This window comes from Magnolia sinica, chromosome 8 (genome assembly GCF_029962835.1).
Source record: "Magnolia sinica isolate HGM2019 chromosome 8, MsV1, whole genome shotgun sequence".
Classification (NCBI taxonomy): Eukaryota; Viridiplantae; Streptophyta; class Magnoliopsida; order Magnoliales; family Magnoliaceae; genus Magnolia; species Magnolia sinica.
Genome location: NC_080580.1, coordinates 86,665,414 through 86,681,809, shown reverse-complemented (window position 1 = coordinate 86,681,809; position 16,396 = coordinate 86,665,414). Strand labels below are relative to the sequence as shown.

Sequence of the window (16,396 nt, the reverse complement as noted above, 5' to 3'; positions counted from 1 at the left end):
TTGAGTTTGGGTGTGAAGTCTATTTCAGAACCAAATCGAGTCAGGTTACCCCTAACTCAGTCCAACATGACTTGATGCCTGCATTCAATCCTCATTGTTTTTGTGTGTGACTTCTTTAAGATTTTTATCTACCTGCGTTTTGGGCTAATACCTAAAATGATTTTTTCAAAGTGATGGACGGCTTGGATAAAATAAATATATTAGGGTGGGCTCCATAAATCCCCAGACAGGACTGTCCGTCTCTAGCTACGTCGTGGTGGGGTAGTACCCTATTCCCGCTCTTTAATATTTGGGTTGTGGAGGTTTTCTGAGGTAACTCATCTTATGGGCGGGTTGGATCGTGTGAAATCATCAGTGGACCCCACATCTCGACGGAACAGTGGTACCGATCCCACTGGTGCGGGCCTCTTGCATTTCCTCTCCTCTCTGTCCATTTACCCTCCCAAAATCTCTCTCAAAACCCAAATCCAAATCCTCCCTTCCTCCCATTAAAGGAAAAAAGAAAAGAAAAAAACCCAAAATCCAAATGCAAATCCTCTATCTACAGTGCCCATAAAAAAAAACTCAAATCCAAATCCTCTCTCCTGATCCCAAACGAGAGAGAGAGAGAGAGAGAGAGAGAGAGAGAGAGAGAGAGAGAGAGAGAGAGAGAGAGAGAAATGCCAGACTCAAAACCTCCAATCCAACAGCCAATGCCAGACTCAAAACCTCCAATCCAACAGCCACCCACATTCCCAAACCCAGCAAAACACCAGTCCACGCCCAGATCAGCACCAATTCGCAATGGGCCCCAACACCGCCGTGCCCAATCGGAGCTCTCCTTCCGGATCCCGAACGAGCTCGATCTCACCTCCGACCCCTTTGATGCAGCAGCCGCAGCGAGCTTCGAAGAGATCGGCTCGGAGGACGATCTCTTCTCGACGTACATGGACAAATTCGGGTCGCGCACAGACGGTTGCCCGAGCGGGGATGGAATTGGCGGGAATGGTGTGGTGGATCGGAATGGAGGAGGTGATAGCAGCACAAACGAGAATGTGGGGCCCAGGCGGCACCGGCATAGCAATTCGGTCGACGGGTCAATGATGATGGTGTCAACAAGGGGAGGGGAAGTCCTGTTTGGGGAGGTTGGGGAAGGGAAGAAGGCAATGGATAAGGAGAAGCTTGCGGAGCTGGCTGTTGCCGATCCGAAGCGGGCCAAGAGGTGGGTGATTTTATTTTATTTTTTAAAAATAATATTTAAGTGGGTTTTCTTTTGTGGGTGTTTTGGTTATGGAATTGCTTTGTGATTTTATTTTGGTGAATGGGATTGGTTTTGGTGATATTGGAATTGTGCTTTAAAAAAAAAAAAAAAAAAATCTTTTTTGGAATTGTTCTTTTTTATTTTTTATTTATTTATTTTTATTATTATTTGTTTCTGGAATGTTGGGAATTTGGTATTTATAATTATTAATGTCTCATTTTTTTGGGTGAATTAATTGATTTTGTTGACATTTCACATGATTTTTCTCTTTTGAATTGGATTGCCTTTTGTGTGGTTCGATTTCGGAATGCTAGAATGGAATGTTGCTGAAATGCTTTGTTTAACTCCTGACAAATATGATTGCTATTGATGTTGGAGAATTTATTTTCAATGTTATTTGATAATACCTTTTAAAAAAAAAGATAATGTGGGTTTTTTGGCTTTGGAATTGTGGATTGGAATACCATGCAAAAACGGCATTTTCCTGTTTTCATTTTTTCTTTGATGAATATCTCAATATTTCATTAAAAGTAGATGAGAAATTCAAAAAAGACAGCCAGCAAGACACTACTGCAACAACATTAGATTCAAATCACCCTTCAACAAACAAAATGTAGAATGGCAGACTAGCAATCCCAAACTCAAATTACGTGCGATTATCGGTAGACAGCTTTCTCTAGAGAAGCTGTCCTTAGCTGAAGTATCTACAATTCTGCATACTAGTCCAGATGCCCAATTGAACCCATGTGATTGCATTAGCAGAATTCTTGTCTGTGATCAGGTCATCCGTTTGCTGCCCGATTGCAACCTTGATATCCCGGAGCATAACCACTGCCTCTGGGTAGTTTGAGCAATGTGCACTAATTGGCACGGTGTGCTGTAATGGCCCACAGCGCGGCTGTAAAGGCTGTTACGTAAAGGTAACGGTGGCAACCAGCACGTTACGGGGTCATCATGGCTGTAAAGTCCGTTACGGAAAAAATGACCTGTAACAGCCGTTACTGCCCCTGTGACAGCCGTTACAGGTCTGTTATGCCCGCTGTAAAGGCCGTAACGACCCCTAACTGTCCGTTATGGGGCCGATACAGGTTTTTCAGTTCTTTTTTTTTTTTTTTTTTTTGTTTTTCAATAAAAAAAAGAGACCATGACGGCCGTTACAAGGGCCATAATGGCCCTGAAAAGGAGATGGAGCAGTTGGCTTAATTATCCCTTATGATACTGCCAAGCAGCCGAATCCTGGTGCGGCCTTGGGTTACCCAACGAACAGGCTTACACCCATCAAAATTAAACTTTATTCTACAACTAGTGTAATTTGAGCAATGTGCACTGATTGACACGGTGTGCCTTAATGGCCCTTACGGGGCTGTAAAGGCCGTTACGTAAAGGTAACGGTGGCAACCGGCACATTACGGGTCGTCATGGTCGTAAAGGCCATTACAGAAAAAATGACATGGAACAGCCATTACAGCCCCTGTAACAGGCTTGTTACGCATGTTGTAAAGGCCGTAATGACTTGTAACAGTCCGTTATGGGGCCGATACAGGTTTTTTAAGTTTTTTTTTTTTTCGTACTAAAAAAAGAACCGTAATGGCCGTTACGAGGGCCATAATGGCCATTACAGCCTGTATCATAAAGGTAACAGTGCTGGCCGTTACGGTCATTGTTACCGTTACGGAATACCTTGCGATTGGCCCTGAAAAGGAGGTGGTGCAGGTGGCCCAATTATCCCTTATAATACTGCCAAGCTGCCGAATCCTGGTGCGGCCCTGGGTTACCCAACAAACAGGCCAGGCTTATACCCATCAAAATTAAGCTTGATTCTACAACTAGGAGGATGGATACATTTAATCTTGGGAATCGGACGGACCCAACCCAAAGGAATAACTTCCTTTCAGCTAGATCAAAGCATTTGGGCTGACATACCATTCCAGTTTCTACCATCTGTTTTGTCCAATCCAAAATCCAATCAAGGGATATTTGCAAGCACCTCGCCTCTGTTTTGGACTATTGCAAGTACCTTGCCTCTACTAGAGACTTTAGAAGAATCTGTACCAAATGACAGAAATACCCTCGCTTGAGGAGTTCGTTCTGCCTGTGTGTGGAGCCCACCATAATGTAAAATGGTATCTGACCCATCCAATAAGGTTACTCCACCACAAATATTGGATGCCCAAAAATAGGCTAATCTAATCATTAGGTTGGCCACATCATAGAAAACAATGGACAACCACCCAAAAACTTCCAAATTCACGTGGCGGGACCACTTGATGGTTGGATCAGCTTGAATTTTGGGGTGTCCTATTTCATGGAGCGCCTTTGCTAAACAGGTTGGATGGCATACATACAGGCACTCTGGCAGGCCCACACTCCAACTAATTGCATGGGGGTACAATAGTCAATTGCTACAGGTGTTAATATTTGGTGTGGGGGAATTTCCAACGATTCTGTAAAATCAAAGGGAGGTGAATCATAACACAGAGGATGTGTTCACAATTATCTCCACAGTTAAAGGCTTTACGGATCACTCAATCAGCACCGAAGATTTTTCCATGAAATATTCTAGTGTTTCTTTCCAACCTGATGCACCAGCAAAACTGCATGAATATTTCGTTCCCTTTTTTGTTTGTTGGTTTTTTTTTTTTTTTTGAAAAGTGAGAATTTTATTTGGCAGAGCCAAAAAGGAAAAAAACAAAGAGAGAAAAGAAAAAAACAAAAAACAGAAAGACAGCAAAAGGAAAAAAGAAAAGCTAAAATATAGCAAACAGCCTCTTGGTTGGAGAGAAAACCCCAGAAAACAAAAAGCCAAGTAGTCTAATTCCTAAACAGTACTAGGACTCTAGAAAACACCCTGCCAAAGATATACTCAGATTTCTAAAACAACGATTATTCCTTTCAGCCAACACAGCCCAAAGCATTGCCAAAAGGAGGATCCTCCATTTCCTTTTCCTTAAAGCTCCTCCAGGGTCGTCATGCCAAGCACAGAAAACAACCATTTCCTTGGTTATTCTTCTGTTTTGGTAATCAACAGGTATGCATATAACAATGACAAAATTATGATTTTCGAGCTTTTGGATTTAAGCAAATTTATAGTAATTTTTAAAATAAGAATAGGCCAAAGTAAGTCTGGAAATGGTTGTTTAAGAACTATATTCTTTCAATGAATATCACTCCCACGGCCTCTATTTCCGAGGAATTTAAGTTTTGATGTTTCAGAATTTGAATGGTACTGTGAAAAGCGCAGTTTGTACAAGTGCTCATGGTTTGGTTTGATGTTTCATACACCATTAATATGATTGGACCACATGTGGATGGTCAGTGCCCCGAACATTCTTCCAGATCCGAAGAACCTAGGGCATCTGATCTTTGGCCTTATTTCTGGACCGTTGCTATTTTTTTCTAAACTGCTAATTTGTAGCACTGAGTAGCACATTAATATTTTCCAATCTGGAAATTTTGGGATGTGCCCATCCATTGCGGGGCCTATTATTAAATTTGGATTACTGAAGCATAAGCACCACATTTACAGGCCAGCAACATTTATACCCAATTTCATGCCCTGATGCATTGGGACTCCATAATTCATCACCATATTTGTATTGACACGTTCGTTGGGGCATTTCTCATGTCACAAGTAAAGCCTTTTCTTTTTTTTTTTTGTTCATACCTCTTGAATGTGCCGATCCAGAATATTGGGTTTGTCCTAGGGAACGGGCTGGCGATTCGATTCTGGGAAGACATATGGCTGGGGGAGACAACGTTAAAGGACAGATTCCCGTCTATCTTCAACCTGGCTGTAGAAAAAAACAGTCCTATCGCCTCCTTTTATTCTACATCCGAATCGGGACTAGTTTGGGACATTTCGTGCAGCAGAAATCTCCAAGACTGGGAGGTCAGCGACTATGTCCAACTTCTAGAATGTCTCTCAGGGGTGATCCCAAACCGGTCTGATCCTGACAGAATCATATAGCTAAAGGACAAATCCTCCCAGTTCTCTGTTAAATCCCTCTACACAGTCATCGCCTGCCCTCCCTACTCAGTCATTTCGGCCACTGCTTACATATGGAGATATTCTGCCCCTCCCAAATTCAGTTGCTTTGGATGGCTGGTGGCAAAGAATCGGATTTTAACGATCAATAATCTTAAGAAGAGAGGAATGCACCTCGTCAACATCTGCCTTTGCTGTATGGCCGACGAGGAATCAGTTGACCACCTCCTGGTCCACTGCCCTTTTATCTCCCAGATCCGTTTCGATTTCTTTCAAAGATTCAATATCAGCGGGTGTACCCTGGCCACTGCCTCTTCCTTGCTCCCTTATTGGCACGGATTCAAGATGGGCAAAATCAGAACTCGGGTGTGGAGAATGTCTATCCTCGCCATATGGTGGGTGGTCTGGAAGGAGTGGAACGATAGATGTTTTAACAACTCCCCGTCCTCGCCGCAATCTGTGGGATCTAAGGCTAAAAAATTACTAATAGAATGGGCGGTTGCTGTTCCGGGTCTTAAAGACTTTAATTTCCTGTTTCTTGGATTGTCGCCTTGGCCTTCTACCTCAGCAGGCCCTTCCTCTCTGCTTTTTTATCAATATATTCTAGTTACTTATATATATATATATATATATATATATGTGTGTGCCGATCCCAATTAATTTGGATAAGGCTTAGATGATGATGTTGTTGTTGATGACCTCTTGAATGTAACTAAGAAAGAAAAATCATCACCGTTGAAGTCTATGCTTGCCTTGGTGCCAAACAGACATGGGTGAATATCAAAAGATGAAAGAATACAACACAGAATTAGGGATGCAAAGACTGACCCAACCCAAGTTCAGGTCAGGTTGGGTTGGGTTGTCATGGTCCTCGGGTCAGGTTAAGGTTGGAATCTGGTCGGGTTTGGGTGTCATGGTCCTCAATTTGAAATCTGGTCGGATTCGGGGAGAGCAAATTCATGTTAGGTTAGGTTGGGTTGGGAATAATCACATGTATTTGGGTTGGGATGAGTGGGGTCGGGTGGGGTTGGGTTGATTTAAGTATATAGGAATTTGAGTGGCTTGGGCACTTTGGATTTGGTTGGGTTGGGTTGTGAGGCGGGTCCTCTTGAGCTCAGGCTGGGCTTAACGCACCCGAGTTGTACTTTAAGCAGTAAACAATACATGGACTATATGACATTTTATGGTTTTTCCTTTGAAGGAACTGCTCCATTGTTTTGGGTTTCTTTCAAGTGATCTTTTTATTTTATTTTTGGTCCGATGATTGATCCTTTATATATATATATATAAAGATGGTGCAACTTATTAGGGTCAATGGCCAAAAGCAGAAAAAGAAAAAAACAAAGACAAACGAAAACAAGTAACAACAGAGCAGGAAAAAAAGAAAAAAGAAAAAAAAAAGAAGAGAAAACGACAACCCCCTACAGAAGCCAGCCCCAACAGACCAAAAATCAGGTCACCCAATTCCTAATATACAAGAAAACCCGACTAAGAATCCCATCAGCTGACTTGCGTGATCCCAAGTGTGGGGACCCATGATTTGATGATCCAAACCATTACTTCGATGGGTCCCATCATGGATGGTGGATGCACGTATAATCTTCTAGATTCTAAGGTCCTAACCCTTAAATACTTGGCCTTTTTTCCATTGAATGTGGACTCTATAATTTTTGGTTATCAATGAAGATCATAAAAGGTCCATTTTTTAGATTTTATTTGTTTGTTTATTCTACAACAGAAGTGGCATTCATGCAATGGGCATGTTTTTTGCACCCCAGCAGTTAATTTGTTAGTTTTAAGATGTTAATTTGGGATGACGTTTTTGGGTCTTCGACTGTGAATGTGATTTTAGATTCATGGATTTCCCATAGGATCTTCAATCTGAGATATTTCTTTTTATATTTTTTAATATACAGGATTTTGGCAAACCGCCAGTCTGCTGCTCGCTCGAAAGAGAGGAAGGCTCGTTACATATCTGAACTCGAGCGGAAAGTTCAGACCCTTCAAACTGAAGCTACGACTCTTTCTGCACAGCTCACTCTATTCCAGGTTTGTATTTGATCGAATTTTAGGATACGTGGATCCTTCTATAGAGCTTTGCTAAGCCTACACACGTGTAATTAAAGCTCATTTACACGTCACATATGTGCCAACATGGCACGATAGGTCCAAGATATAATCCATCCATCAGAACAATGCCATTATATTGATGCTCTAGCCCAAGAATTAGGTTGATCCATTGGTCAGGTGGGCCATAGTTTGCCAAACAAATGTACGGCTCTGAAAACCTTGTATGAAGTTTTCTAACCCAATTGGGGCCCACATGCTGATTGGAGTAGATTTTACTTTTTGGAAAACAAGGTTGGACCAAGCTGATGGATGGATTAGATCTTGCGTGTATTTGCCATGCTGGCACATGGGTGGCATGTACATGAGCTTAAGCTTTATTACATATGCATTTGTGCTTAGCAAAGCTCACTCCAGTATATGCTTAGGGTACTTGCATTACACAGTGTCGATACCAATACGGCTACCGCACACTGCATGGATGCTTTTGTGAGATGGTTTAATAGTCACATTGGGTGCTCAATTAAATCGAATTGCAAACATCCAAATCAGTCAGCAACACCATTTTAGTTCATGATAGAGACCAAGACGCCAATTTCAATTCTAGGCATTTTGAGTTGGACCTGAAATGATTGGAAGTTGCAATTGGTAGGCTACTCTCTCGTGCCAAATGGAGTTTGGCTAACCCCAATGTGGTTATTTCTACTTTGGCTTAGTTGTTGCAATTTCTAAACACAACCTGAAGTGTTGAATCAGCTACCAATATTCATATATATGTTGTTGTCTTTTAGGAACCACAGGGTTATAACCCCACTCATGAATCCATGAGTCTGGGTATCATAGAGCTGGAGAGCTTGCTTTCATATCCATGCTATAATAGACCTAAAACTATTGCAATTTGCAATTTGGAGGCTACTCGCTGATGCTGAACGGATTTTGGCTAACCTCTGTGTGGTTATTTCTACTTTAGAATAGTTTTCAGTTTTCACAACTTTCAAATGTGTTGGGAAACCACGTACATATTCTTTCTATGTGCAAATCAATGGGATTAACAATATAAAAGATTTAAATGATAAAAATTACTTCTAACACAAATAGGCAAATAATCAAATATGTAGGATGCAAGAGACACCAAGATTTTTTTACGTGGAAAACCCTCCGATGTGAAGGGAAAAACTACGGGACCTAGTCCAACACAAATCAACTATAATAGAAATCATAGAAGTACAATCATCAAGAGACCTCTCTTGGATACCCTAACTACATCACCTAAAGGTGGATAACAGGCAACATGAAAGAAAGAAATTTCTCACCAACTGGGGATTGTAGAAAATCCCCAACACAACCTTTGGAGAAGACAATCGAAGAAACCACCGTTGATGGACCCTCACGAACTTGAATATGAAGATTTTGGTGGTAGAAGGCTCTTGATCTTCTTCTTTCACAAAACCCCATCTTATCTTTTCTTTCTCCTCTTTTGTCTCTAAAAAAGAAAACCCCCAATGTTGCTACTAGCACTCTCTCTAAGCAAGAAAGCCCATTTTCTCCTTTTACTTTGTTTGGTCAAAAGACCAAAATACCCCTCACACATGTGGCAAAGTAAACACTACTTAAGCCACACATGTGTCCCACCTCCACATGAGGGACCCCAACAAAATGAACATGCAAACACAGCCTATAGTATCAAATAGGTTACAAGCATTCATGTACACATCCTACTTTTTCAGAAATATGCGGTTATATCTCCGTCGTGTATTAAGATGATTGGTTCTTGATACCACTCATCATCATGTATGAGTATCCAACATTTCTATACGAATGACCAATAGACCAATTTAAACAAATTAGTATAAAAGTATCTAAAAGTAAATGAATCATGGATCCGAAGTCCTCCAAGTGCTCTATCTAGTGTTGATAGTAGGTATAGCTGGATGCATACATCAAGGTCCAGTTGAGGCTCCCATGGTTCAACAGGGGATCCATTGGTTTCTTAGGTACTATCTTAAGGCTTAGATCTTGGAGATTAGATATTCATCAAGTGGTTTTTCCATTGGACTAAGCACTTAAGAGGTTTATAAATGTTTTCAACCACTAAACTTTTGTTTTGATGATTTAGATCTTGTGGTGTGGTCCACCACTTGATTTACATGGATATTGGGTCAACGGTGAATGACCATGATAGTGGAGGGATTGGATCAATATTGGGTACATGAATAGCCATGATTATAGACTTTAGACATAATATGTTATATAGCAAAATTTGTAGGATGGTGAAGCACCATACTGGTTTTTATCTCCGATACCATAACTCTTATAAGTATATATTATCCTAGAGGATTAGAGACCCTTCTGTCCTTGCTTCTTTGTTACATGTTCCACATGTGCCATCCATGCGTCTCTGTTTACATGGTTGGGGCCCACCCAATGGCTGCAATAGATCATACACACGTGCCGCTTTGACATGTACATGGTTTGTGAACAGGCTTTCTTACATGTTTATGGCTTCAGAAATCTCATTTCTTTTGCTAGAATAATCAAATATATATTAAACATATATAATTTTACCTATAAAACTAATTAGACCCAGCCCAACCTGACTTTAATTTGGTCCATGTGCCCAAACCCGACTAGACCCATTTTTTAATTGGGTCTGAAAGGTGAGACCCGTAACCAACCCAATTCCTTAAGGGCCTGTTTGGCCAGACCGATCCCAAGGTATTAGGAGGGATGGGATCGCAATATCCTGGGATATGCATGATGAGCCAAACAGGTGAACTTGTCCCGGGATACAAGCAATCCCATGAATCTTAAAACAATCCACTGACATCACCATCATTACCTTAAAATTGATCCCATCCCTTGGTTGGACGGATTGGAAGGTAAAATCCCGGGATATGCCGGGCGTGCCAAACAGACCCAGTGAACTTGTCCCGGGATATAGCAATCCCATGGATCTTAAAACAATTCACTGACACCACTATCATTACCTTAAAATCCATCCCATCCCTCCTAATCCCATGGGATTCCCCCCGCCAAACAGGCCCTAATTGGTCCAATAAATGGGACCCTGGACCTGTTAAAATCGGGTTGGGTCCATCAGATACCAGTGGGGTACCCATTGGCAGCCCAACATGTACACATACTCCTGACATTTCTATGAGAAGGTTGAATAATGGCTTGCTTCTTGTTGGCTGCTTTAGAGAGATACAACTGGCTTGAGTACTGAGAACACCGAGCTTAAGCTGCGATTACAAGCTATGGAACAACAAGCTCAGTTGTGTGACGGTATGTCTTCTATTGTCGTCTTTTACTTTTATTGGTCTATGTTTATTGTTAACCTTCACCCTGTGGGGTGACTTTGGACCGTCCATTAGCATGGTCATCTATTTGTGTCACTGGTACACTGCCCCAGAAGTCATCTCCATAGGGTGATCCTAACCATTTAAAGGTCGCCCTCAAATTCAATTTGATTAGATGGTAATAACTGTACTTCTCCCAAACTTGTACTGACCATTCAATTGGTGGATGTGTAGAACATCGTATGCTCATTTTTTCCATGGTTGAGCAATGATTCCACGTTTTGGACAATGGCCTGTCCAAGAGGTGGCCATTCTACTGGATGGTCCTGATTAATCAGTGGATTCACTGAGTTTTGGCGTAGGTTGGTGTGCATCACCTTCGTGGTGAAGGTTAAACAAATCCCGGACCTATCATTCCATCTTGGCACCTTTGCGACGTGTACATGAGCTATGTTGCACGTGTGTGAGCTTAGAAAGCTCTTCCCATTCTTACTTTGGAGTTTCTTCCCATAACTGCATACATGAAGTTTTTGGCTAGAATATAGCATTCACATGGAATAAAACCATCTCTTCATAAGGTGTTTGGGATGCTCTATTGAATTGAATTGCAATAATCAGTTCATGGAGGGGCAATGGCCTACCTCCTTACTTCTTTAGTATTCATAATAATGGATAAGGCTCCAATTCACAATTGTAAATCACATGCAAGCAATTGTACCGCAACTCGTGACACCGTATGATATTTCCGAGCCAACATGAGACTTTGGTACGATGTCAGCGCCATTAGAAAGGTAGGCCCCGCCATGAAGGTCGCCCCTCTTCAGAATCAGGTCGATCCGCTCTAGGTGGGCCACACATGCATGTTGAGTTAGAATGTCGATTGTCTGTTGATTCCAACAGTGTGGCTCACCTGATGAGCTAAATGGCCTGATTTGTCCCATGTGATTTTACAGTGGGGATTACTTTTTCGTGTACCGATATCCTACACAAGTGGCATGCTGGCGGGAAATGGCACAGTACACAAGTTGCAGTACCTCTCCTGCACGTGATCAGTTCCCACCGCACTTGTGTCACTTTCAAGTCAAGAGTTGAATTGCATGTAATTGTAATTTGAGGGCCATCTCGTTGTGCATACTAAGGGGCCTGTTTGGTTGCCACTTCAAAAAGGAGTTTATCTTATTTTAGTTAATTGTAATTATGTATCAGAGATATTTCCTTTTGGTAAGAATTAGAAGAGAAGGTATCAAGTCCAACCAGTAGGACTGCGGTTTATGGTCCACACAGCAGACAACTTCCAACCTAACATGTGCATGCGAAATCCAACCTGTCCAATAGGTTTACCCCACCATGAGGACCACCTTGTGCAAAAATCAGCCATATCCAGTCATCAAGTGGACCAGACTTGTATTTTGCTATTTATCAATGGCTAGACATTGTTTTATATGGTGTGGCCCACATGATGAGTAGATAGAGCTGATTTTTGCACTAGATGATCCTTATGGTGGGGCCAACCCATTGGAAGGTCTGGATGCCATAAACACCCGACAATTTGGAAGTTATCCACTGGGTGGGCTGTTACCAGTGTTGTCATGTGCGACCACATATGCGCATATGCACATATCCATATGCAGATTGCATATGCGATCATGGCACATATGTGATCACATATGCGGCATATGCAAAAATATGTGATCACATATTGGCCAATGGTTTGCACATTAATTTTTTCCTTTTTTTTTTTTGCAAAAAAAATAATTAAATAAATAAATTTGCTTATAAAAAAGGCTTCCAAACCTCCATTTGCAATATTCTCACCCCAAAACTCTCTTACTCTCTTCTTCTCTTACATTTCTTAATTCCAAGTGGTCTTAATTTCTCTCTTACATTTCCTACTGTTGAGTGCTCTCTCTCTCTCTCTCTCTCTCTCTCTCTGAAGTTGGAAGATCAAGATTCAAGCACTTAATGTTTAATTCATTGTTTAATTGATTTTATTTCTCTCAAATGTATTTTAAATATGTAAAATTAGTTATCTATTAACTTCGAAAAGTTTTCCTTAATTTCTTATATTTTTTACTTAAAAAAAAAATCCCATATTTTTCGATTTTAAAATGTTTTTCAACAAAAAAAGAGTTATCCAACAAATCTCTAATGCACAATTACGAATAACTACTTCCAATTGGTTTGACTTGAGACCTCCCTGAATTAAAAATAATCTTAATAACCAACAAATCTCTAATGCATAATTACGAATAACTAAAATGAGATGAACTCATTTTTAAGTGGCAACCAAACAGGGCCTAAAGGTAATTGCATTTGATTATTTACTCTCTCTTGAACTAATTATTGCAATTTGATCAAATAATGCATCCAAATGCAACCTTTAGAAGTGAAGTAAATGCGGGCAAGTACTTTGAAATGGGTTCCCACTTTGGGATTGTATGATTCTTAAGCATGTCTTAAAAAAAAAAAAACAAAAGAAAAGAAAATAAAAGGAAAAGAAAAGAAAACGGTTTTCTCCGCATCCTGTTGCTTCCTCTTCTGCTTGCTAAGGTTTAGAGGTTTGCTAATCCCACACCTCATGTATAGCCAACCCTTGACATGCTGGAGCACATGCCTAGATATGGCATGTGTGGTGAGCGTCCAAGCCATCCATGGGGTTGCCCCATGTTGTAGACTCCCCAGCTTGAAAATCCAATTGGTCCGCTCATCAGCCATGCCCCATCAGCTGTAATCTTGGCCCAAAAATAGGCTGGCCAACTCATCAGGTTCTTTGAAATGTATGAATCATGCTGTGGTCCCCTTGATGAGTGGACCTGATATTTCATTCATGGAATCCACATGTCGGCGCCCACCCCATGGATCTCTGGCATGTTGCTTGTGTGCCATGCGCCACTGTGTTAGCAGTTAGATAGGCCAAGCTATACACAGGCATGTGGGATTGACAAACTAAGTTGTATATCCCGTTTCATTTTATTCTGGTCTACTCATTGAATGGTCGTGATTGCGTGCAGCTCTAAACGAGGCATTGAAGCAAGAAGTCGAGCGGCTTAAGATGGCCACTGGGGAAGCACTGACCCCCAACGAGCAGTTTGACTTTGGCATGCACCAAATGCAATACAACAATGCTTCCTTCTTTCAGTTGTCCCAGCAACCGGGCCACCACCACGGCATCCAATTGTCGCAGTTCCATATGCCACAGCCCAACGTTTCCCACCACCAATTGCTCACACATTCCTACGCCTTCTCCGAATTGATGCAGCAGCAAGACCCAATTGGCCGAATGCAAGGGCTGGATATTGGCACCCATATTATGAAATCTGAAGGCCCATCGATTTCCGCTAGTGAGAGCAGCAGCACCTTCTAACTGTACTGTTCTTAGCCTTTTTTTTCTTTTTTTTTTTTCTTCCTTTTGTTTTAAGTTGTCCATAGCTCCTAACCTCCATGAGGTTCTCCTCCAGGTACTTCATTCTTCTGAGATATTTATACACTGCCCAGGGCAGGAGGTTGCGTGGTACGCTATGGTTTTCAGTTTGAAGATCTGAACTGTGGGTTTGGCGGGACCCACTGTGGATGGCCCACACAGTGGAAATCTCCCAGATGGGAAAATCCCAACATTTTATAGGGGACCAGCTACAGCTCATGTTCAACTGAGAAAAAGGCCGGATGCTTGGTGGTTAAGTTCATCAAATCCAAGTGATTTTCACTGCATGACCCGTCTGCAGTGGGGCCCATAGTTTGAATATCTTGGATCAATGAACTGCCAGCCCCACTTTTACAAACTGAAAACCCAAGTGCAATGTATCAGCCATCTCTCAGTCCTAGCACTATAATTTCTCTTTTAAAAAAAAAAAAAAAAAAATCCACTGGTTTTTATCATCGTAGGCAGTCGTTTCTCATTTGTTTCCCTGTATCAAATTCATGTTTCATTGCATTACCACTCTTTTTTCACATTTTATCTCCTAACTGTCTTTTCTTTTCTTTTTTCTGTTTTTGTTTCTCAATTTCATTTCATTTCATTTTGAGTCCTGTGATTTGTGGGGAGAAGAAGGTTTCTTCCCAGACCTTGTAATCTACCTTTTTTCTAGAAGGAACTATGTTTGTGGGGAGAAGAAGGTTCTTCCCAGACCTTGTAATCCACCCTTTTTCTAAAAGGAACTATGTAAACTTATTATTTCAAGTCTTTATATGATGAATAACATCCTTTTCTATTCCATCTCCCAACAATTTCGTAATTCAGGCATTGGATATAGAGTTTCCAACTCGAGAAAATCAGGTATGGATATGGGATTTTTACCCAATTCAAAAAAATTTACCCGATCATCTTAAGCTATATATATATATATATATAGACTGAGAGAATTACTTGAGGCATTTTTATATTGCCTGAAATTGACATGGATATCAAGCTTGATATGGTGAGGAACAAGTCTCGGTGATAACATTGCTATTGTTGACTTTTATCTTCTGTTGAAGTAGATATATTTTTGTTTAAATGCTTTAGGATTTGTAGTTTGATATTAGCTAATTATGTTATGGAAATTGGTTTTTTTAATTTTTTATTTTTTATTTAGATGTTTTTGTTAATTTTATTAAATACTTGGAGGGCGTTAGGATCTTAAGTTACTTGAGATTAGCTACTTATGCTTCAAGTAGCTTATCTTGGTTTCTACTTATTAAGCTAAAGTGATTAAGTACCTTTAAGTAAAAAGTTGTAATAAATTTAAACCAAACTTATCTCAAATAAGTTACTTATCTGCTGCTGTTAGTAGAAAAAGTAATTTATTTGGTGGTATCCAAACAGGCCCTTCCCTCTTTTTTTCCCTTTTTTCTTTTTTTTTTATTATATAAAATTTGAGATTAGTCGATATTCAATTACCTGATTATCCAAGTTCGACCCGTATCCTACTACTTTGGACAATATCCAAATCGTATCCAGTATTCCTGATTCTAATTAGTCTGGTTGAGTCTTCAAGTAGACCTGACCCGGTTTAACATTGAGTTGATTTTCTGGTTTTGGAAGTGTCATAAATTGCCCTGATGGAATGATCCCAGCCGCTGGAGTAGAGATCTTTTTCAGTTGGACCGTTTACAAGCTTCTCTTTGGAAGCCACAAGTACACTGAGTTGAGTTAGATCGGTCAGCTCGCTTGACTTGCCTCGGCTCAAAATTGGATTCGGACCGAGTCGAGCTGGTTTTTGGAGCTCGAAATTTTTTGAGCCAAGTTCAAGGTTGCCCGAGCTCGATTCCACTTGGATCGAACCTCAACTCGAATCGACTCGCATTGAATCAGCTCGGTAACTCGGTTAATTTGAAATTAGTGTTGCTCGCTGAGTGTTTGATGAAATGACTCTACGAAGCATTGTTTCAGGTATATACATTCTCTGCAGGATTGGCTGGTAGCGAGGCATGAATGGATATGAAACAAACTGCTACAAAAAAATTTACATTATAAAATTGCCCTCATATCTTGATTTTGATGTTGCCAGCCGACTATTTGATGAAATTGCTATAAACTGCTGTTAGTGTTTTCCATTCCGTGAGAAATTAAAGATGCACTTTGTTTGAGAAAATGTCGCATTAGCTCCAACCAGCCCGAGCTAGCCAGTTAGGCTCGAGGACCGAAACGACCCGAGTTCGAGCTAGGGTTAGCTAGTAGCCGAGCCGTGCCGCCAAGCTTGACTCGAATCGTGTACAGCTCTAGCACAAGTGCATGAGAACAAGACGTGGCCTGCATGACTATCGTATCTGTTTAATCAAGATCTGATTTTCGTAATTCATGGCACTTGATGCATTTGGAGGACCCTC

General features: G+C 40.9%; 1 protein-coding gene across 1 annotated transcript; it reads left to right on the top strand.

Moving 5' to 3' along the window:
- Nucleotides 1-608: 608 nt before the first annotated feature.
- LOC131253590 (transcription factor RF2b-like) lies at nucleotides 609-14,799 on the top strand. The gene is made up of 5 exons (XM_058254643.1): nucleotides 609-675; nucleotides 709-1,201; nucleotides 7,142-7,274; nucleotides 10,493-10,577; nucleotides 13,603-14,799. Exons 1-5 carry the CDS (start codon nucleotides 660-662, stop codon nucleotides 13,953-13,955), a joined length of 1,080 nt encoding a protein of 359 aa, XP_058110626.1. The 5' UTR covers nucleotides 609-659; the 3' UTR covers nucleotides 13,956-14,799.
- The last annotated feature ends 1,597 nt before the right edge of the window (nucleotides 14,800-16,396 follow it).

Coding starts and splice junctions, on each gene's coding strand:
- LOC131253590 (XM_058254643.1), top strand. Junction 1,202..7,141: donor GATCCGAAGCGGGCCAAGAG/GTGGGTGATTTT, acceptor TTTAATATACAG/GATTTTGGCAAACCGCCAGT. Junction 10,578..13,602: donor ACAAGCTCAGTTGTGTGACG/GTATGTCTTCTA, acceptor GATTGCGTGCAG/CTCTAAACGAGGCATTGAAG.